The sequence below is a fragment of the Aythya ferina genome (genome assembly GCF_964211825.1).
Source record: "Aythya ferina genome assembly, chromosome: 25".
Classification (NCBI taxonomy): Eukaryota; Metazoa; Chordata; class Aves; order Anseriformes; family Anatidae; genus Aythya; species Aythya ferina.
The window spans coordinates 6,552,476-6,574,656 of NC_140323.1; the positions used below are offsets into that span (position 1 = coordinate 6,552,476).

Sequence of the window (22,181 nt, forward strand, 5' to 3'; positions counted from 1 at the left end):
GCAGGGTCTGTCTGTGGGGGGAGGTGACTAGGTACCTGCCTGGTAGGATGGGCTGGGGACTACTTTAGGGATGCAACCCTGCATTGTGGGCTGTGCCTGCCTTTGGTCTGTCTGGGAGTAGGGATGGAAGCTTCAGCAACCATGGAGCTGTGCTTTATGTGGAGCCAGGTGGGGAGGGGCTGTCATAACACTGGATGATATCTTGGCTTGAAACATTGAAGCCATGAGATGGGAGTTGTTGAAGAGTGGTGGTGTGGTGAAACCTCACCCCAAACAGTCCACTTGACCCTGCCCAATTGTGGAATTGGGTGTGGAATTAGCACTGTGGTGCTCCCCCAGTGTCCTCAGCAGAAGCTGCTGCCACATGTGTGGGGACCTCTGCTATCTATGTCATGCCTCTGCTTCCACATACCCAGAAGCGCCCCTTGAAATTCTTGTGGAGTGTTATCATTGTGCAGTCTTTTAGCTGTTGCTGTCTCAAGCCCTTTTAATATTTTCCCTTTAAGTCAGTCCTTCCAGCCCCTTTGGCTGTTGCCAGCTGCTCCCCTCTGCTGTCACTTCACCTTTGTCAACAGCAGTGATGGTTGAAGAAGGGAGAAGTAAATCTGCAGCTGAACATCCCCCAGCACTGTTCATGGGGCTCTGGAGACAGCCAGGACCTGGCTCCTGTAGTCCTGGATATGATGTTTGTGCTGCCCTGGGAGACCCCAGCCCTGACTGGGGAGTGGCTCAGGCACTAACCCCTCATGTTCCTAATATGGCGTTAAATCCCCTTTGATCAGTGCCTTCCTGGGGTCTTCTCAGGGCCAAAGAGTGCTATGGCTGCTGCAGGTTTGTGCTGCCCTAGAGCTACTGAAGGATGCTGGAAGGATTCTGCAGAAGGATTCTGCAGTTGGTCAGCCCCACCTCCCCCTCCCTGCCTTGCAAGCCATTCCATCGTAAGTGCTGCTGTTTGGAGATATTTAGGGTTCTCCCCAAAAAATCATCCCCAAGGGAAAAGCAAAGCTGAAATGCAGCCTTCTCTGTGCAGTGGCAAATGGCCACAGGGGCTGCAAGAATTAGAGATCAACGTGAGATTGGGGTGCTCTCCAAACAACCCAGCCTGTGTCTGGAGGGAGGCTGTGTTGATGCAATCTGGGGTTATGGGCACAGGCTTTGCCTTTGGAAAGCAAAACCAGAGCAGTCATAGCCTTTGCCCATGTAATGAAGCAGTCCTCTGTGAGGGCAGTAGCTGGATGTAAATTCTAGTTATAATCTAAAGATAATAATTGACATTTCCCTTTGTTGTTCTTTAAGCTTTTTCTTGGGATGTCTTCTCATTTTGCAGTTAAAGCTAAACAAAAATGAGTGCAACCCATTTATTCCGCCATCCTGCTGCAAACCAGAGTGGTTGCAGGCAGCTGAGCCGGCAAGTACTTTCTCAGTACTGGCTGTACGTGGTGTCAGTAATTCCAGCAGCATCCCCTGGAAAAGACTGGTACAAGCAGCATAGAGGTGATTTCTCCAAATCCTGGGGCCAAAGCCAAATCCTACAAGGGGATTTTGCATGTTTGCTCCTTCATCACTGGGATGTTATAATCCAGTAGTCTTTTACATAGATTAGTAGATTGAGTTATTTGGCCTTTTGAACTAATGTTTGCTGTTTCTCTGATGCATTTCCCCTGCCTTGCCCCAGACACGTTCCATCCTTGGCCAGATGCTGCAAATGAGGAGAGGACAGGGACTTCTGCTGTGCTTACAAGTGGTGGTGGAGATGCTGCTGCAGGGCTATTGTAGGTTCAGGACAGTTTTAGGGTGTCCAGTGACCCCCTCAGGCAGGCTCTTCGCATACTTGCTTGCAGCACAGCAAACAGGAAATGTGTGCACCGGTAGTTGAGTGCAACCCAAAAACGGAAAGCTGCCTTGAGTAAGAGAAAATGACAGCTTGGGCGTGGGGCAGGCGGGTGTGCAGCAGCAATGCCCTCGGCGTGGGGCTGATATCCCTCTGACCTCAGGGAACCTCACAGCACGGCCAGACAGTGCCCTGAAGCTCAGGATACCTTTCAGCACACAGAAAAGGTAAGTTTTGCTCTAGAGGTGGCTCATGCATCACCTTAAATAATAGAAAAGCAAAGAAAAAATATTTTTGCTAATGTTAGTGACTTACAGTTTAGATTTCGGCCCTCTGTTACTCCTGGCTGTGCAGCTGCCAAATTTTGGCAGTGATGACCCTATGGAAGCCTGTCAGCAGGAAATATCTCAGACAGACTTCAGTGTTTAAATTCATTTTTTTTTCCATCTTTTCCTTGTTCTGTGTCCCCGTTTCATGGTGTGCAGCAGGCTCAGCTGTCTGTGGTGATGGGGCAGGTAGCTAGGGATTTTTCCACCACCTTCAGCTGTTTCCCCAGAAAAATGTTGCTTATGCTGTCTTAGAGGCTGGGATCACAAAACAAGGTACCCAGATTCTGCCCCCACCTTGCTGGGTTCCCTGTGGGACCCCAGTGACTTTGCAGGACCCTCTTATGTCTTCATGATGCTGTGGGATGGTGCTTGTGGGTGCTGCACAAGAGTTGAAGAGGATGTGGACATTTTGGGGGCCTATTCCTGCATTTCCGGTGCACCTTAGGGCTTAGCAAAATTGCTGTTTCACATTGCAAAAGGAAAGAAGCCAAGGGATGGAGCAGCAGGGGATTTCCCCAGGCAGAGCACAAAGACAGGCTCCTACCCTGGCCAGCTTTTGGTCACAATTTGGTGATGCTGTGAGGCACCAAGGATGGGAGGGTTGAACCAGGGGAGAATGTATGGGCACAAGTGGAAACCTCCCCAAGGCTGCATGCAACTCTGCTCAGGGATGACTCACAGCTGTGAAAGCTGGGGAGGGGAATTTTAAAAGATGCTGATGAGCTCCCACAAAACAGGTGGAGCCACTCAGCTTTGCTCAGACTGAGCATCACCCCAGCTGGTCCTTTGCTGAGGGCTATGGCACCTCCCAGGTGGCCTTCAGCCCTGGATGCTGCCCTGCATGTCCCCTGTAGCCCGGGCAGCCTGAGCAGGGCAGAAGCTGTGTGCCTGTTGGGTGCTGGGCTCAAAGCCTGGCTGGTGGGGATGGCTGTTGCTGTTGGCTGAGGCCACGTTTGCTCTGTGCAACCGGAGATAAGTGCCTCTCTTCCTATTGCCAAACCTGCCAGCCACTCAGGGCTGTTTCCACCAGTTAAAATGAATTTCTGAGACTCAGTAATCACTGGTTCCCCCTCTGCAGTACCCAGCTGTGAGCCATGGCTGAACACCGGGCAGGTGCCAAGGGCCGGCGCATGGGCTCCAGCCGTCGCAGGCAGCTCTGCAAGGATTCTGGTCCCAGCGAGGAGCCACTGTGGGCATCTAAAGTCATGCAGAAGGTGCAGGACTTCATCCAGGGGCACCACAAGGACCAGACAGGGTTCATCACTCGCTCAGACATGCAGGTAAAGAATGGGACCACTGGGATCCTGATGACTGGATGTTTTTTTTTTTTTTCTTAATTTCTTTTATTCTTAGAAGTTGCAGGAGAAGAATTTCCCATGCAGCACGGAGGAGCTGGAGCTCCTCTTTGATGGGCTGGATGCTGCTGGCACCGGGCAGTTGAACACTGAGGAGTTCGTTGCCGGGCTCTGTAAGTACCAACACAGTGTCTCCAAGCATCCTGGTCCCGTCCCAGTGCCCCTTTTCCAAGAGGGATCTGCAACACTCCCTGTTCTGGGTGGCACACAGTGGCCCAAAAACAGCCCTGCAGCTGGGCTCTGAGCCCATGGCTCACTGGGTCCAAGTGCACTGGAGCAGCTCGGAGAAGTGCTGGGATGGTGAATGCCAGGATTTGGGTTGGGCACTGAGGGTTCGGGCTGTGTTTTGACAGGGCAGTTCCTGAGCTCCCAAAAGGCCAGCAGGGACCATCGCCAGCGGAAAACAGCATCCTGGAGGAACTTAGTCTTTGCCGGCCCTTTGTTGGAGGGGGTGGACAGTGAGGAGCAGAAACGCTTTGCAGCATTCATGGACCAGCTGGGCACAGATGACATCTCTGAAGAGTGAGCAGCCTGGCTTAGCACCTATGGGTGTCCTGCAGGATGGGGCAGAGCTGCCTGAGGTTGGAACAGGGCAGGATTTTCCCCCAGTTTGGTCCCCCTACAGGCTGCAAGCACTTTTTCCTGGGTGCAGGAGCAGGGGACAGGATCATGGCCACTGTCAGGACCACATGTCCCCAGCAGCATGGGCTAAATGATAAGAGACGCCAGAACTGGCAGATGTTTGCCAGTTGCCTCTCTCTCAGCAGGCGGGAGATCTGGCAACTCTGGGCCAAGCTCCGGAAGGATGAGCCACAGCTCCTGGGCAACCTGGAGGACTTCCTGGCCAAGATGAGGCACCGCATTCAAGAAGCCAGGAGCAAGAAGGAGGTCTTGGAGGTGACCCTGAACAAGTGAGTCACCCCATGACATCAGAGAGGGACAAGGAGGGGAACAGGGACAGGAAGGATGGGGTTCCTGCTCACCCCAGCCATAGAGATGCGCCCAAGGAGGCATCCAGCAGTGAATGGAGCTGAGGTTTTCCTTGATTTCGATGTTTGGGATTGAGCTCCCTCTACAGTCACTCACAGGACAGCAAAAGTGTCAGACTCCTGGACACATCCTTGCTGGGTGAATGCCTCCAGGCAGCCATGGCTGCAGTCTGCAGGTTGCATGGGCAACATGGGGTCCCCAGACCTGCACCCTTTTTGATGAGGTCTGAATCCCCCCCGACCCCTCAACCCTGCTGTCCCTACCAGATGTGTGGCTGACCACAACCTGGAGGTGCAGCGGCTCTGTGCAGCCATGGAGCAACAGATCCAGCAGGAGCAGCAGCGGCTGGAGCAGGAGGTGGGTTTATTAGCTGCTCATCCCCTCCAGCCATCCACTCTGGGTGGACCTAGTGCCCCCAAACCTAGATGGATGGGTGGGTGCCAATGTTCCTGTTGCCACTCCAGAGCATGGCCCGAAGCCACTTGCATGGCATGGAGCTGCAGCGAGTCCTGGATGCCAGTGAAAGGGAGGTGCAGCGCTTGGTCACAGCACAGGTAGAGGTGAGATGATCCCAAATCCTGGTCCCCATTGCAATGCAGAACTTTGAGCTGTGCCTTTACCTTTGGCATGGTGTTGTACACCTGATCCTGGACAGTCCCTACCAGCCCTTGATGCAAGTTACCACACAGGACCTCCATCACCTCACCTCTGCCACCCTCATCCCCTTCCTCTCCTCCTTCCCTGGGAGCATCCAAATTGAGTTTTCCAGCTGACACCCTGGGGGAAATCCAGCCCCAGGTCTAGAGGATATGGTGATCCACCATTTAGAGATGGTGATCCATTGTTTTTCATGTTGGGCCAAGGGGTCCCAGCTGGGTGTGAGTGTCATAGTTGTCATCCTGCAGCTGGAGACACGGTGCCACAGCCTCCGCAGCATGCAGCAAACTGCCAGCACTGAAAAGCAGCAGCTGGAAGAGAGCAACCGGGTGCTGGAGGAGCAGCTGCAGCACATCAACCTGCAGCTGCAGCAGACCCATGGGTACCTGTGGACCACAAGGGCCGCGGTAGCTCGAGAGCACATGGAGGAGCTGCAGTGAGTAGCTGAGGGACCAGCATCTCCTTCTGCTCATACCTGGTTTCCTCCTGGGGTTTGAAGCAGATGGGATGTGAGTTGTGATGGTGCTCAGCCATCATTTTGCTTCAGTTGGGGAGGCAGTGGTCTGGATGGTATGGATGAATAGTGGCTTGGTGTGCAAAGTATTGGAGGGGGGAGGGGGGAATACAACAAACAAACAAACAACAACAACAAAAAAAAAAAAAAAAAAAAAAAAAAAACCAGGACTATCAGCATTATGCACTGAATGTCCTTTGAAGGTAGTCCCAGGAGATGGGGGCAACCTTCACCCAGGAGGACCCCAACCAGCACTGGTGCTAGGGCCAGTGGTGGGTTTTGTTGTCCCCCTCCTGGCTAGACCAAAGCCCATCACTACTTCTGGAGCTAGTGATGACCTGGGGGCAGGGACGGAGGCAGTGCAGAGGATGCATTTCCCATTGTGACCCCTGTGCTCTTTGCTTATAGGGACAGAGCAGTGGCAGAGCTGCCTGGTGAGATGCCACCATCCCTGCAGGTACTGCAGCCATGCATGGTAGGAACAGGATGGGGTGTCCCTGCTCCAGAGCCTGGCTTTCACACAGGGGGTTGGCACCATGTCCCACATGGTTGAAGAGGGATGGGGCAGCAGCATATTAGGGTTGATATTTGCAAATTTTGTGTGGGAATGTCTGTAAACTGAAGCTGGAAAGCTAAACATCATACGACATTGATACACTCCCTTGTCAAGCATTATTTTTCCCTTCTTTTTCTCTCCGTTCACCACAGATGAGTCCACAGCAGAGTGAGAAGTGTTGCTCAGAGGTGCAGATCAGGCTGGGGTCACAAGTTGGCAAGCCACAACGCAAAAACACCCACCAAGTGTAAGGGATCCTGGGCCCAGGTCCTCCACCCTCCCCAGGCTAAACAGCACGTTTCTTCCTTGAAGTGCTCCTTTCTTACCCATCCATCTCTCATCTCAGAGATCACATAGTTCCTTGCTCTGCATTGCTCCTGTTGGAGCAGGCACTCACTGTATCTGACTGAGATTTTTCTTTTAATCTCTGATAACATGAATGCGGAGCTTGGGAAGAAGCACGTTCACTTTCTCAGCTATGATGTGATCCTGGCTCTGTTTCTTTGCTGCTCTCTGAACTTGGCAGCTCCAGCCCAGATTGGAGATTTTGAGCATGGCACTGTCTGTAATACAGAGGGGTTTGGAGAGGGATAGGCAAAGAGGCAGAGGAAGCATCCTCCAAGGTGGAGGTGGATGGAACAGAGCTGCTGCCAAACTGTTCTCACACCATGTTCTGCTCTTGCAGGGTTTGGGAAAAGCTGCCAGCAGAAACAAGCATTTCAGGACTGCCAAGAGCACTCTCTGTAGAAGAGGACCCTTTCCCTGAATTTCTGAAAGAGGAATGTTTTTCTGACCAAGGTTCTTTGCTAAGAGAGATGAATGATGCAATAGCAGCTCTGAGCATGCAGCTGAAGCTACAGGCACCAGCTGCACTGGCAGAAGCTGCCTGTTGCCTGCAACATGATGCTGAGCCCCAAAAAGGACCAGAGGCAGCAACACTGCATAGCTCAGCCATTGGGGCCCCAAGGGATACCCATGTCGGTCACAAGCTGTTCAAAGAAGACCTGAGAGAGGGACGAACTGCAGCTGAGCTTCCTGCTTGGGACATGACACAGGCCAGTGCGTCCACTGAGGAGCTGGGGGCAGAGCAGGGAAACAGCATGGAGGGAGCAGGGCAAGGCCTGGAGAAGGTGAAAGGGACATTATTTGGGAAGAGAAAGGGTGCTGATGAGAGGGGGCAGATACTAAAGGAGGCTGAGCGTCCACAATGTGCACCCAGAGAGAGAAAAGAGACAGCTGATCAGGAATGGGTGGAGGTGGAGGAAGCAGAATGGGTGCGCAAAAAGACAGAACAGGAAAAGGCACAGCTGCCAGGAGATGCTGGAGAAGCAGCGTTAAGCCAGGGAGAAAGTTTGGAGGCAACACCCGAGGGCTGGGAACTGGAGCTTGTACCAGGTTGGGACTTGGCCAGAGATGTGCTTGGGGAGCTGGGAGGGTGCCTGGAGCCGGAGCTGACATGCAGGGGTGAGGTGCAAATGGCAGCAAAGCAGGAAGACAGTGTCCTCCCAGGGGTGACAACAGTTCCCAACCCCAAAAATGTAAATGGGGAAGGTGACGGTGCAGAGGTGCAGTCATGGGGACAGGACAAAGGAACAGTGCAGGTAGATGCAGAACCAGCTCAGGTGCATGGAGCAAAGCATCGCAGGAGTCATGGAGCAGCCTGTGAGCTCCCAGCTGAGGCTGCAGAGGAGGAGAAGGGTGCAGGAGAGGCAATGCAGGGAGGGCAAGGTGATGCCTGGCTACAGCCCAGTGGGGAAGATTTTGGGGACATGAAGGAAGGGACCGCACATGCACATGTGCTACAGCTAGAGGCAGTGCCACAAGCTGAAACACAGGAAGGGGCAGTGGTGGCAGGTGTGCAACAGCTGGAGGCCCTGAGCAGTGCTGCCAGTGTGCAGCTGCTTGCAGAGCTGGGGGAGCTTGAGGCAAGCCCAGGAGGGAGCCCAGCAGCAGAGCTACAGCACCGAAGTGTTGCTGGTGCCCCAGGTATAGAGCACACAGGGAGCAAGGGGCCAGATGTACAGCCCCTGGAGGGGGCTGGTAGAGCACAGCCAGGGCTGGAAGAGAGAACCAGTGCTGCTGCAGTGCTTGGTGAGGGCCTTTCCCCAGCAGAAACCCCTATGGAGTACCTAGGTCTGCCTAGGCTGGTCCTGATTAATGCTCAGACACTGGGAATGGAGGAGGCAGAACACTCTCCAGCAGAGACTCTGCTCCATGGGGGTCTTATCCCAGAAGCCCCAAGGGATGTGGGGCACCATATGACCATTCGTCTCAGGGAGGAGGCTGGGGATGGGGGACAAGGACCAAGCGAGCCTGGGCTGCCAAATCAGCCTCTGCTTGATCCGCAGGGAGCAGAAGCTGGGCTGGCAGAGGGGGCTGCTTCAGAGGTGCCACAACAGAAGAAGGCTGGAAGCATGGAGGTGCTGGAGGCCCTGAGCAGTACTGCCAGTGTGCAGTTGCTTGCAGAGCTGGGGGAGCTTGAGGCAAGCCCAGGAGGGAGCCCAGCAGCAGAGCTACAGCACCGAAGTGTTGCTGGTGCCCCAGGTACAGAGCAGGCAGGGAGCATGGGGCCAGATGTACAGCCCCTGGAGGGGGCTGGTAGAGCACAGCCAGGGCTGGAAGAGAGAACCAGTGCTGCTGCAGTGCTTGGTGAGGGCCTTTCCCCAGCAGAAACCCCTGCGGGGAGCCCAGTCCCTGATGGACTGGTCCAAGATAATGCTCAGGAATTGAAATTGAAGGAGGCAGAGTCACTTGTGCAGGTGGAGGAACTCTTATCAACTCCTGGAGGGAGCACATGGGCTGACCTGCAGCCCCTGGTTGAAGAAGGGACTGGGGAAGTGGCACAGAGCCAAGCTGTGGCTTTGGAAGTGGGGCTGTGCAACACAGATGAGTGGGATGGGGATGCTGATGCACCTGTGCCCCTTCCAGCTGTGGCTGCTTTGCATCCTGAGTATGCTTCTGCCACTAAATATCCTTATCCAGATGTAAAACCGGTAGCACTTAATGATCCAGATGAGCAGGTCCTGGAAGAAAACCAAGCTCTGGAAATTTTCCAGGAAAAGAGTGCTGATGCAAAGGTGAGGCCTCTGGATGGAGCTCAAGGTCTGGGAGTTGTGCAGGGAGCTAGAGTAGAGGCAGAGACAAGGATCTTAGTTGAAGTTCAGCATTTAGAATTAAAGCAGGGCCATGATACTAATGCAGCCACACTGGCCGCCTCTGTTTCTGAGGTGCCTCTACAAATTAGCACTCTAAATTGGGATATGGTGATGCAGGAGGATGTTCTTATTCCAGATGTGCAATGGCTAGGTGGTTCGGGACAGGCAGCCCAAAGTGAGCTCCTGGAGGAGGTCTCATCAGAGGAAGAGAAGATGAGGCTTCATGCTGCTCCCCAGCAGCCACAGGAGAAGCCACCATGTGTGATAGAAACCAAGCGAGTAGCTGCTGGACCTGCTGAGCCTCCAAAACAAGAGGTGCCACCAGTGTCAGCCTTTTGCACAAGGGTCCAAGAGCAGGAAGGTACTGGGAATGATCTGCTGGGGATGAATCTCAGAGACAGCACACTGGTGGATGCAGCCAACAGCAGGGTGCAGCCTCAAAGGCATCTCTCAGAAGAGTGGAGGGAAGACCGTGATGTTAGCCAACCAGAGAAGAAAAAAGAGATTGGGCAGAAAATGAGCCAGGAAGGTGAGCCCAGCCCAGGAGAGCAAGGAGCTATGACTGTGAATGGAGCAGGAGCTTCCCCAAGGGGCTCTTCTGAAGTCTCCCTGGACCCAGACCACTTGTACAATGTGCTGTTTGTCGGTGATTCCCATGTGGGCAAAACATCCTTTCTGTACCGGTTGCATGCCAACACCTTCAACCCACACCTCACTGCCACAGTAGGTAGGTTTCCTCTGACTGCGCTCTTGAGGGCTCTACACCTACTTGTGTGACCACCACAGTTCCCTTTCCTCTGCCCCATAAGCTGCTGGAAGTCATTACATGTGCATTACTGCTCACTCAAACCTGTCACCAAGGACCAAGTAGGACCACCAACATACCTGGGTGCTCACAAGCAGGTAATGGTGGTCCTCCTTGCCCTCTCTGGGGCAATACTGATGGCCCCAGTGGTTTTTCTCTCTGGTCTGCCTTTTGTCTCTGTTCTCTGAACCAAGCTGGTCTTACTCATTGTGAAATTTGAGACCTTTCCAAAATTCAGCCATCAGAGATCATGAGTTCCTCTGGAACCATCCTGCTTCAGATGTGGCCCCACACTATGCCTACACAGCATGGCTTCTCCATCCATTATCTATCACAGTGGTCAACTCTATGATAACAAAACATCCCCTTTCTGTGTATCCTAGGACTGGATTATCAGGTCAAAAGCCTCATCATGGATAACAAGCACTTTGCTCTCCGCCTATGGGACTCAGCTGGGCAGGAAAGGTGAGGAGCCGTGCTGTATGACTGGGAAGAGCAAAAAAAGCTTTTCATTTTTTTGGTAGCTTAGTGGAATCAAATGTTTTGCCTGTGCTAAGCAAAGGCGATTGTTTAGGGATGGACTCTGTGTGATCTGATAAAAAATAATAGAGAAAGTAATTAAGATAAAAGTAAGCACTCAGGCTGTCTGCATGGCCTCTTCAATCAGGATAGGAGCAAATTTTTTTTTCCTTTTTGATCAACCCATGTTTCCGGTTTTCCCTCTGGGATTTTAGATTGGTTCTAGGTGAAACCTCCATACTCCATCCTGGTGATGGTTTGAAATGTCCACAGGTACCACAGCATCACCAAGCAGTTCTTCCGGAAAGCAGACGGGGTGGTGCTGATGTATGACATCACGTCACAGTACTCCTTTGCAGATGTGCGCTACTGGCTCAGCTGCATCCAGGTGAGCAAGGCAGGAAAACCTTGTTCCCCCTCATGGCCTGGGGTTTCATGATGACTGGCATCAGCATTTCACCATTTGACTTCTGTCATTGGTTGTGGCTGGGCAGCTGGTAGCTGCTAAGCACTTTGCAAAGGGCATTCTGCCTTGCTTTGGTCATAAACTGATTTTTATGGAAGGATTTAAACAATTCAGGTGCTCACGTTTTTCATATTTTTGCAGTGAAGGTTGTTAATAACTTTTGTTTTGATTGCTAAACTTTTTAAAATTAAAAACTGCTGCAGAAAAATGGATAATGTTGAAAGTGATTTTGGTAACACTTAAGTAAAGCATAGTCCTCTTTTGAGTACTGAGAAATAGGAGGTAACTCATGCCTTCTTAAAAACTTCCTGCCAGAGATTTTTCAATTAAGTATAAAATGTTTAAAAAATAATTATAATAATAATAATAAAAAAAAAAAGAACAAAATAGTCTGTCACTATGCTCAGTGCCCATAAATCACAGTCAGAGCATCTTCTGCAGGGTTCTTGAACTCAAACAAAAAGCAAGTTAACCCTGTAGTGAACTTGCCTGGTTCCCTACCCTATTAATAGACCAGGACAGATGACTTAACAGCAAACATTTTCTTAAATGCTGTTAAGTGAGTTTAAGAATTTAAAGTTTTGTTACCAGACCAAATCCATGCACATACTTCATGATGTTCCAGGATGTCTTTGGGCAGTGTGTCTGGCTGTGATTCAAGGAGGATGTAGGTGTGCTCCTGATTCTTTCCTGTTTTATTGTCCAGGAGGGAGCAGATGATGGAGTCACTATTCTGCTTCTTGGGAACAAAACGGACTGTGCTGCAGAGAGACAGGTCCCTACTCAAGAGGCAGAACGCTTGGCTGAGGTAGGTGCATGGCCCTGCTGCAGCATGCTGCCCACACAGATTCAGTAGGGACACCCAAGGATGGAAGCCACCAGCTCCTGCCTGCCTGGAACCTGCATTACAAAATGCAACTTTAGTGCATCAGGGGACAGCAAAACGATCTCTGAACCCATCTTATCATTGCTGGGAAATGCCATGCATCTTCCCAGCATAATCCAAATAATAAAAACACAGAACTCTCTCATGTTTTAAAGATATTGAACACTAAAAATATGATCAATCTCTTAAAATGTAGGTGGCTAATAAAAAGTAGATAAGAAGAAATCCACCTTTACCTATTTAATTTCAAAGTTTCTGAGGTTTGGGCCAGTATCCCCTGACTGATTCTGCCAACGGAAGCAGCAGGACAAGGGATTAGATGCTTTGTTTCTCACAAACCTGTCACTGGCAGGTACAAAAACCCAGTAACACCTCATTGCTCTCTCTGCATTTGCTCCACTAACCAGGCTGGATTGCATTGTTCTCTGCAGTAGTAACCTTCTTCTTGACACTAAATGTTGGTGTTGCAGCTACCAGAAGAGTTGGATTTCACCCTCACATTGCAGTAAATCAGTTATTGAGTTACCTGTTCCTTTGAGTCCTTCTGTTTCCACTTGACCATGATGTTTCTTGGCTATTTGCTCCCATATGAAGCTATTCCAATGCAAGGAAATCACATTTCTCTGTGGACTCTGTCTTCCAGGAGTATCAGCTCATATTTTATGAATGCAGCGCTGCCTCTGGCCACAACGTTGCTGAGTCCATGGTCAGCCTAATCAGGTGAGGCCTGTGCCTGTATTTTGTCAGCTGTCCTGAATTTCATGGACTTCCTCCTGCCTTTTTCACTAGGAAATGCTGGCATCTCACTGTCACCACAGCCTCCGTGTCCCCAAGTGCCATGGAGAGCTCCCAGAGCAGCACATGCATGGCCAGGATGAGCTGGGGAGGTGCTGTGGGATGTCACCTGGATGTACAGCATTGCAAGGGGATGAAGGAAACCCTTCTCAGGATGCTGCTAATTTCTTCCTGAGTTGCTTGAAATCAGTTCTGTCTGTGATTGGATTTAGGTTGGCATTTTCAGCAGAGTCTGCAGTTCTCACAGCGTGCTGAGCTGGAATGCTCTCAACTCTGCACTGCACTGAGTCCCCTTACCAATGCTTGTCCTAAAAAAATATAATAGCAATGCAAAATATGGGGGAAAGCACCTGACTGACTAACTTTCTTATTGCCCAGGTCACTCAAAGTTCGTGAAGATCAATTGAGAAATAAGACAGAAGAGGTAGCAAAGCTGCCTCAGAAGAAAAAGGGCTGCTGCTAGTGATGAACAGAGTCCCTGCTGTAGTCTGAAACTGCTGTGGCAGAAAAGCAAAAAAAAGGATTCTTGACCACCAGCTCTGCTCCTTGTGTGCCTGTCTTGCCTGAGCTCCCTTGATGCTGAGAGCAAAAAATGCTACAGAGGAGAAGGCTGTTGTCTGTTCTGCTCCCTGCTCATCTCTGCTATTGCCAGTTGCCAGAGAGAACAAACCCTCCAAGAGACTTATTGGGAAACTGCACTGCCTTCACTTGAGGACCAAAACTGGGCTAATGAAGGAGGCAGAAAGGAACCCATCTGGATCCAAGATACTAGAACCATCCTGGAAGCAGCAGGCAGCAAAACCCAGTCTCAGGATAAAAGAAATGAGTACAGGGAGTCAGCAGAATGTTTAAAGCCATTTGTGCTGCTGTGCAGTGGGGACTTTGGCTCTGTCTTTACAAGCTGGTCAGATTCGGTTTGGACCAATGAAACATGCTGTATATCCTAAGTGCAGTGTAAGTCTCTCCAACTTGGCAAGGCAAAGCTGTTTTTCCCTTTTTCAGTTTCCAATGGCAGTGATCAGCAATGGGTCCTGTCTGAAAAAGATTAAAAACTTTGATCAAAACACCTTGAAAAGCTCCAAAAGCAAGTCCAGGATAACAGAAAGGACACTGAAGTGGTGGGGTGGTGAGGTATATAGACAGAGAAATGCTCATGGGTCCTTGTTTCACTTTAGTGCACCCAGAGCAGAGTCTTGCACTGTCACAGCAAACCCTCAGTACGGGCAGGGAAAAGTGAGCTTCTGCACCCTGCCCTTTAAAAGTGATACTTCTGATGAAGTACTGAATCTCAGTGTGACATCTAAAAAGGTACATATCACAATTTCTTTTTTTTTTTTAACAGCTTGATGCAGATAACCATATTTTTGCAGGAGAAAGGCATACAGACTAAATAGATAAGAATATGAGTGTTACATTTTTGTGTTTTTATATATTCCAAAAATAAAAAAATAAAAAACCACAACTGAGTTTCTGAATCTGTTATAGTTCGGCTTTCCAATGAAACAAGGTTACAGAACTCCTCATGTATGTACCTAGTTTCTCTTTCCCTGATTCTAACAGTGGCTTTTTTTAACAGTATCTGATAGTGATATAAAAACTCTGAGAAATTGCCACTTCTGTATTAATAAAGGCAGAAGTGACTGAGACTAATTCATGTCACCATTGTTGAAAAGTTGCTATATAAGTTTAGTCTTTATTAGGCAATGGAAAACTTACACTGCTAGGCAAGGACAGACTGCCGTTGCCCGGCTCACAGAATTATCCATTTAAACAGGGCACATGTGCTGCTCACAGTCCTGTCTAAGAAACACAGAGAGGTTTCCCTGCTGTCCCTAAAACCAGGTGACATCCAAAGCCAGGCTGGGGTTTTATTCCCTTATTCTCAAGAAAAGTCAACTCTGTATGATCCACAAAAAGTATTCAGAATTGATAATGATTTGCAGAGGGAGATGAATGGAGACCAAAGAATGACCATGCTCGGAAAAATCAGGGTCATGAGCTCCACCAGGGAGGGTGGAAGGTACTGTCACTTTGTAGTGACTGTAGCTGAAGAAGCAGCATCAGTGCTGATAGCTCTCTTAGACGTGCCATCCCCTTTGCAGTGCCCCAACACCTCTGTATCACCAAAGCCCCCATCCCCTAAGAGTCCTTCCCAAGTCCATCCTTTTGCCAGTGGCCATCCTCCACTGGCCCTAATTTTTAAAGAACTTTATTTGCTTAATGTAATATATGATACCACTCCATGGTGATCACCTTCTACCGTATTTCATTATAGAATGGTTTTATTACTTGTTGCATTGTGGGACCAGCCTGAAAAATGCAACTACCCAGGAAGAGTTTACTTGGCTTAGCTCAGGGCTGTGGCTGGATTCTGGATATCCATAACAGGATTTGTTTGTGCCCATCTTCACTCTTTCTACTGTTTTATCTTAAAACAACATAAAACACACTTTGCAAGTCTGATCTGTGATGAGAGAAGCACTATTTCAGCCTGATCAACCGAAGTGGGCTCCTTTCACCGGCTCTGTAATGGTTCCTGACTGCACGGCCACTGTACAAAACTGCCCATGTGCTGAAGTTCGACAACAGATTACCTTTTCCCTTTACTCGCATTGCATGCAGCTGTTTCTGCTTTTCCTGCACAATCCTGCTACTACAGAAACATTTGTATCTGACACATAAATGTAAGGCGTTGAGGCCGCTGAGGCTATATTCTCCCGTTAGATGGCAGCAAATGCAGCAATACCTTCAAACCATGCAACTTTGCTGCTCCAGGGAAAGAACAGAGGGCTTGAACAGGGCCCAAAACAGTGATCTGCAAAAGAAAGGGCTTCATAGAGCAGCAAATAGAGAGAAATGTCTGTTCCATTTCACTGGAAATAGGTCTATAAAAGAGGATTGACTTTGTGCCCAAAGGTGTTGCATAAAGCAAATGTTACTGCTCTCAAATCCTCCTCTTCAAACTCTGAAATGAATTTCTCATTGAGAGAAATGCTAGAAAGGCATGAAATATTGATTTTGTTATCCCAGCAACATTTGATACTGTTTCCCACATCATTCTCCTGAAGAAACTGTCTGCTCATGGCTTGGACAGATGTACTGCTTGCTGTGTAGAAACCTGGCTGGATGGCCAGGCCCAAAGGGTTGCTGTGAATGGAGTTCCATCTGCTTGGTGACCCATCACCAGTGGTGTTCCCCAGGTCTCTGGACCGGGACCAGTTTTGTTTAGCATTTTTATCAATGCTTTTGATGAGGGGATCAAGTGCACCCTCTGTCCATTTGCAGACAACACCAGGTTGGGCAGGAGTGTTGATCTGCCTGAAGGTAGGAAGGCTCTGCAGAGGGACCTATCCAGCTGCATTGATGGGCTGGGGCTAAACACTAGTTCTGCACTTAGGTCACAACAATTTCATGCAGCAACACAAACTTGGGTAAGAGCGCCTGGAAGGCTGCCCAGCAGAAAAGGAGCTGGGGGTACTGGTCAGCAGCTAACTGAACAAGAGAGAACAGTGTGCTCAGGTGGCCAATAAAGCCAAAGGCTTCCTGGCCTGCATCAGAAATAGTGTGGTCATCCCCTAGGACTCCCCTTGTCCTTGCCCCCGTGTACACAGCACTTGTGAGACCACACTTCATGTACTGTGTTCAGTTTAGGGCACTCACTACGAGAAAGTTATTGAGTTGCTGGAACAAATTCAGAGAAGACCAACATCTGGGAAGGAATTAGAAGATGAGTTATGAGGAGTATCCAAGGCAGCTGGGGTTGTTTAGTCTGGAGGCTGAAGGAAGACCTCATCGCTCTCTACAACTACCTAAAAGGAGGTTGCAGCAAAGTCTCTCACAGGCCTGCGTCTCAGCTGTGGAGAAACTTGCTGAAGAGTTCCACCAACTTAAAGAGAATCTATCTATCTTCCTCCACACCTGAGCAAACCAGTGTCCACCAACTAAAAGAGAACACTTGGGAGAAACTTTCTGAAAAGGTTCAACAACTTGAAGAGAGATTATTTTCCTCCCCACCTGTACAAACCAGTGTTTCAGCTATCAGGGGTAAGCGTTCATTCACACAAGGAAGATGATATGGTCGGTACTCACCCCATGCCACACTGTGGTTTTACTTATGAGACTGTGGAGAGGACATGAGAAAATGGGATGGAAAATCTACCACGACCCTAGAGGCACGGGTACGTGAGTTGCAAAAGAAAACAATTGGGAAAAAGGGATTCTCTGAAAAGTTTGCTGCTCCAACTTCCAGCAGACAGTCCTTCAAACACAGAAATGAAGAAGATTCTGACCAGTATTAGGGGGGCCCTGCCTCTAGCCAGGGGGAGGAAAGGGACAAACGAGTTTATTGGACAGTGTGGATTCGATGGCCTGGCACGTCAGACGCACAGAAATATAAGGCTTTAGTAGACACTGGTGCACAATGTACTATAATGCCATCAAGCTATAAAGGGCCAGAGCCCATCTGTATTTATGGAGTGACGGAAGGATCTCAGCAGTTAACTGTATTGGAGGCTGAAGTGAGTCTGACTGGGAATGAGTGGGAAAAGCACCGCATTGTGACTGGCCCAGATGCTCCATGGATCCTTGGCATAGACTATCTTAGAAGAGGATATTTCAAGGACCCAAAAGGGTTCCGGTGGGCTTTTGGTATATCTGCCTTTGAGACAGAGGGCGTTAAACAGTTGTCTACCTTGCCTGGTCTCTCAGAGGACGTCTCTGTTGTGGGGTTGCTGAGGGTCAAAGAACAGCAAGTGCCAATCGCTACCACAACTGTGCACTGGCGGCAATATCGCACTAACCGAGACTCCCTGCTTCCCATCCATAAGCTAATTTGTCAATTGGAGAGCCAAGGAGCCAAGGAGCAAGACTCATTCACCTTCCAATAGTCCCATATGGCCAGTGCGAAAGTCTAATGGTGAGTGGAGACTACCAGTGGACTATCATGGCCTGAACGAAGTCACGCCACCACTGAATGCTGCAGTGCTGGACATGCTGGAACTCCAGTACGAGCTGGAATTGAAGGCAGCCAAGTGGTACGCCACAATTGATATCACTAATGCATTTTTCTCCATCTCTCTAGCAGCAGAGTGCAGGCCATGGTTTGCTTTTACTTGGAGGGGAGTCCAATATACTTGGAATCGGCTGCCCCAGGGGTGGAAATACAGCCCTACCATTTGCCATGGACTGATCCAGTCTGCGCTAGAGCAGGGGGAAGCTCCTGAACACTTGCAGTACATCGATGACATTATTGTGTGGGGTGACACAGCAGAGGAAGTTTTCGAGAAAGGGAAGAAAATAGTCCAAATCCTTCTGAAAGCCGGGTTTGCTATAAAACAAAATAAAGTCAAAGGACCTGCATGAGAGATCCAGTTTTTAGGAATAAAATGGCAAGATGGATGCTGTCAAATCACAATGGATGTGATCAACAAAATAACAGCTATGTCTCCACCAACTAGCAAAAAAGAAACACAAACTTTCCTAGGTGTTGTGGGGTTTTGGAGAATGCACATTCCAAATTACAGTCTGATAGTAAACCCACTCTACCAAGTAACCTGTAAGAAGAATGAGTTTGAATGGGGCCCTGAGCAATGACAAGCCTTTGAACAAATCAAGCAGGTAATAGTTCATGCAGTAGCCCTTGGGCCAGTCTGAACAGGACCAGATGTAAAGAATGTGCTCTACACCGCAGCTGGGGAGAATGGTCCCACTGGGAGCCTCTGGCAGAAAGAACCTGTGGAAACTCGAGGTCGACCCCTGGGGTTTTGGAGTCGGGGATACAGAGGATCTGAGGCCCACTACACTCCAACTGAAAAGGAGATATTGGCAGCATATGAAGGAGTTTGATCTGCTTCGGAGGTGGTCGGTACTGAAGTACAGCTCCTCCTAGCACCCCGACTGCCTGGATGTTCAAAGGAAGGGTCCCCTCTACACATCATGCAACTGATGCTACATGGAGCAAATGGGTTGCAGTGATTACTCAGTGGGCTCAAATAGGAAACCCCAGTCGCCCAGGAATATTGGAAGTGATTATGGACTGGCCAGAAGGCAAATACTTTGGGATATCACCAGAGGAGGAGGTGAGTTGTGCTGAAGAAGCCCCACTATACAACCAGTTACCAGAGAATGAGAAGAAATATGCCCTGTTCACTGATGGGTCCTGTTGTATTGTGGGGAAGCATCAGAGATGGAAGGCTGCTGTATGGAGTCCTACACAACAAGTTGCAGAAGCTGCTGAGGGAGAAGGTGAACCGAGACAGTTTGCAGAAGTGAAAGCCATTCAGATGGCTTTAGATATTGCTGAAAAAGAAAAGTGGCCAGTTCTCTACCTCTACACTGATTCATGGGTGGTAGAAAATGCCCTGTGGGGATGGTTACAGCAATGTAAGCAAAACAACTGGCAACGCAGGGGCAAACCCATCTGGGCTGCTGCATTGTGGCAAGATATTGCTGCTCAGGTAGAGAACCTGGTTGTAAAGGTACGCCACGTAGATGCTCATGTGCCCAAGAATTGGGCTACTGAAGAACATCAAAACAACCATCAGGTGGATCAGGCTGCTAAGATTGAAGTGGCTCAGGTGGACCTGGATTGGCAGCATGAAGGTGAATTATTTATAGCCCGATGGGCCCATGACACTTCAGGCCATCAAGGTAGAGATGCAACATACAGATGGGCTCGTGATTGAGGGGTGGACCTGACCATGGATGCTATAGCACAGGTTATTCATGACTGTGAAACATGCTGCAATCAAGCAAGACAAACGGTCAAAGCCTCTTTTGTATGGAGGACAATGGCTGAAATATAAATATGGAGAGGCCTGGCAGATTGATTACATCACACTCCCTCAAACTCGCAATGGCAAGCGCCACGTACTTACAATGGTGAAAGCAACCATCGGATGGCTGGAAACATATCCTGTGTCTCATGCCACTGCCTGGAACACTATCCTGGGCCTTGAAAAGCAAGTCCTATGGCGACATGGCACCCCAGAAAGAATAGAGTCAGACAATGGGACTCATTTCCGAAACAATCTTATAGACACTTGGGCCAAAGAACATGGTATTGAGTGGGTGTATCACCCTTTTATGCACCAGCATCCGGGAAAGTTGAACAGTACAATGAACTGTTAAAGACTACATTGAAAGCAATGGGCGCTGGGACATTCAAAAATTGGGATACGCATTTGGCAAAGGCCACCTGGTTAGTCAATACTAGGGGGTCTGCCAACAGAGCTGGACCTGCCCAATCAAACCTGCTACGTACTGTAGAAGGGGATAAAGCTCCTGTAGTGCACATAAGAAATATGCTGGGTAAAACAGTCTGGGCTACTCCTGCCTCAGGAAAAGGCAAACCCATTCGTGGAATTGCTTTTGCTCAGAGACCTGGATGCACTTGGTGGGTAATGCAAAAGAACGGAGAGGTCCCGTGTGTACCTCAAGGGGATTTAATACTGGGTGAGAATAGCCCATGAATTGAATTGTACCATGTTAATTACTATATAATACTGTATGTCATCACTACCATGATTACTATATACCCTAGATGAAAATGGTGATTAATTAGAATGTATGGGAAAGAGTGTAACCTGAGCATGACATAAATGGTATGGAATAAGGGGTGGATAGATGTCCTGGTTTCAGTTAGGACAGAGATAATTTTCTTCCTAGTAGCTGGTAGAATGCTGTGTTTTGGCTTAGGATGGGAAGAGTGCTGATAACACCCCGATGTTTTAATTGTTGCAGAGTACTGCTTACACCAAGCCAAGGACGTCTCAGCTTGTTGCTCTGTCCTGCCAACGTGCAGGCTGGGGGTGCAGCAGGAGCTAGGAGGGGACAGACCCAGGACAACTGATCCAAACTAGCCAAAGGGGTATTCCATACCATCTGACGTCATGCTAAACAATATATAGGGGTGGCTAGCCGGGGGAGGGCGGCCAGACTGCTCGGGGTTAGGCTGGGCATTGGTCAGCGGGTGGTGAGCAATTGCATTGTGCATCACTTGTTTCGTACACATTATTATTAGTAGTACTATTATCATCATTATTGTTATTGTTATTGTTATAAGTTGCCCCCTTAATTAATTTTCAGAGAGCATTGCATTAATAATAGAAAGGAATTTATTGAGTAAGCAACAGCAAGCAAAACAGCGCTGGGCAGCCGGGGAGTCTCGGCTCCGCCAACGGCGCGCACCTCACCCCCGCCAGGGTCCCTTTTTATATCTTGGTAATTCCGGGATTACGCAGCACATCCTGGTATATTCTGCGACTGCGCGCACTGTTGCTACGGGGTCATCTCTGTCCCTCTGGTGGTTGTGAAGATGAAGGCCGTAGTCTTCCTCCGCATTGTGGTTCAACTTCTTTTTTTTTTTATTTGGTCATGTTGGCCCAGCGTGAGACAGGAAGGCAGGATGTTGATACACTAGTTTAGCAACTTATCAAGAGATGGTTACATGAACTTTGCAGCAGTGTCTTTGAACAAAAGAGGCAACTGAGATGCAGAAGGAGAGAAGGGGAGGGGGTTCTCTTTTTTGTTACATTAAGCAAAAGAATTTTCATAGTGTCTAGCCAAGTATTATACATCTTACTTCAGCAGGGAGCTTTTGCAACTCCTGCTCCTCAAACGGAACTCCTTGTTTTATAATACAAAAGACAATGAACAAACATTTATTGTGTATTACAATTATCATTATTATTTTCCTGTCTTAATAAACTGTCTTTATTTCAACTCACAGGCTTCACTTTCCCGCTTCTCTCCCCTGTCCTAGAGAGGGAGTGGGGAGGGTGAGCGAACGGCTGTGTGGTGTTTAGCTGCCGGCCGGGTTAAACCACCGCAGGGGGCAGGGTTTGAAGCAGGGATTAGAGATGCTTGGGGTTGGAGGAGGGTATCGGGAGTGCTGCGACATCAGGTGCAGGAACGCAAAGGGGGTGATTGGGGTGTCCGGGAGAGGTTGTTGGTGGTGGCGTGTCTCGGGGCGCTGTGGACGCCGGTGGGTGCTGGGAGGGTCTTTGGGGGTTCTCAGGGTGCTGGGGGGACCTCAGGGTGGTTTTGGTGTCAAGTGGGTGCTGGGTGGGTGGTCTCAGGGGGAACTGGGCCCCGGTGTGTGGTGGGGACTGTCCCGAGGGTGCTCAGGACAGTCCCAGGCTCTGAGTAGCGCTGGGCGCCCGGGGCAGCCGGAGATGCTCCCCGCGGCGGTGCTGGGCCGGGCCGGAAGCAGGAAGCAGCGGCGCGGCCCCTCGGCCCGCCCCCACCGCGGGAGGGAGGAGCCCGGAGCCGGGTGGCGGAGACGACGGCCGCCGGGTGAGGCAGGGGGCGGCAAGCGGGGTGGG

General features: G+C 49.7%; 1 protein-coding gene across 9 annotated transcripts; it reads left to right on the plus strand.

Moving 5' to 3' along the window:
* Window positions 1-90: 90 nt before the first annotated feature.
* On the plus strand, window positions 91-14,320 carry RAB44 (RAB44, member RAS oncogene family). 9 transcript variants are annotated; one of them, XM_084497529.1, is made up of 17 exons: window positions 91-2,058; window positions 3,239-3,440; window positions 3,514-3,628; window positions 3,869-4,037; window positions 4,283-4,426; window positions 4,772-4,862; window positions 4,970-5,065; window positions 5,411-5,598; window positions 6,085-6,133; window positions 6,385-6,479; window positions 6,918-7,291; window positions 9,524-10,114; window positions 10,576-10,657; window positions 10,985-11,099; window positions 11,884-11,985; window positions 12,707-12,783; window positions 13,237-14,320. In XM_084497529.1, exons 2-17 carry the CDS (start codon window positions 3,255-3,257, stop codon window positions 13,319-13,321), a joined length of 2,559 nt encoding a protein of 852 aa, XP_084353655.1. In that variant the 5' UTR covers window positions 91-2,058; window positions 3,239-3,254; the 3' UTR covers window positions 13,322-14,320. The 9 variants fall into 9 exon arrangements, 7 of the variants coding, with proteins under 7 accessions (XP_084353655.1, XP_084353649.1, XP_084353651.1 ...); XR_014685730.1 differs by having other exon boundaries at window positions 6,918-10,114; window positions 12,534-12,783; window positions 13,237-13,308; XM_084497523.1 differs by having other exon boundaries at window positions 6,918-10,114.
* The last annotated feature ends 7,861 nt before the right edge of the window (window positions 14,321-22,181 follow it).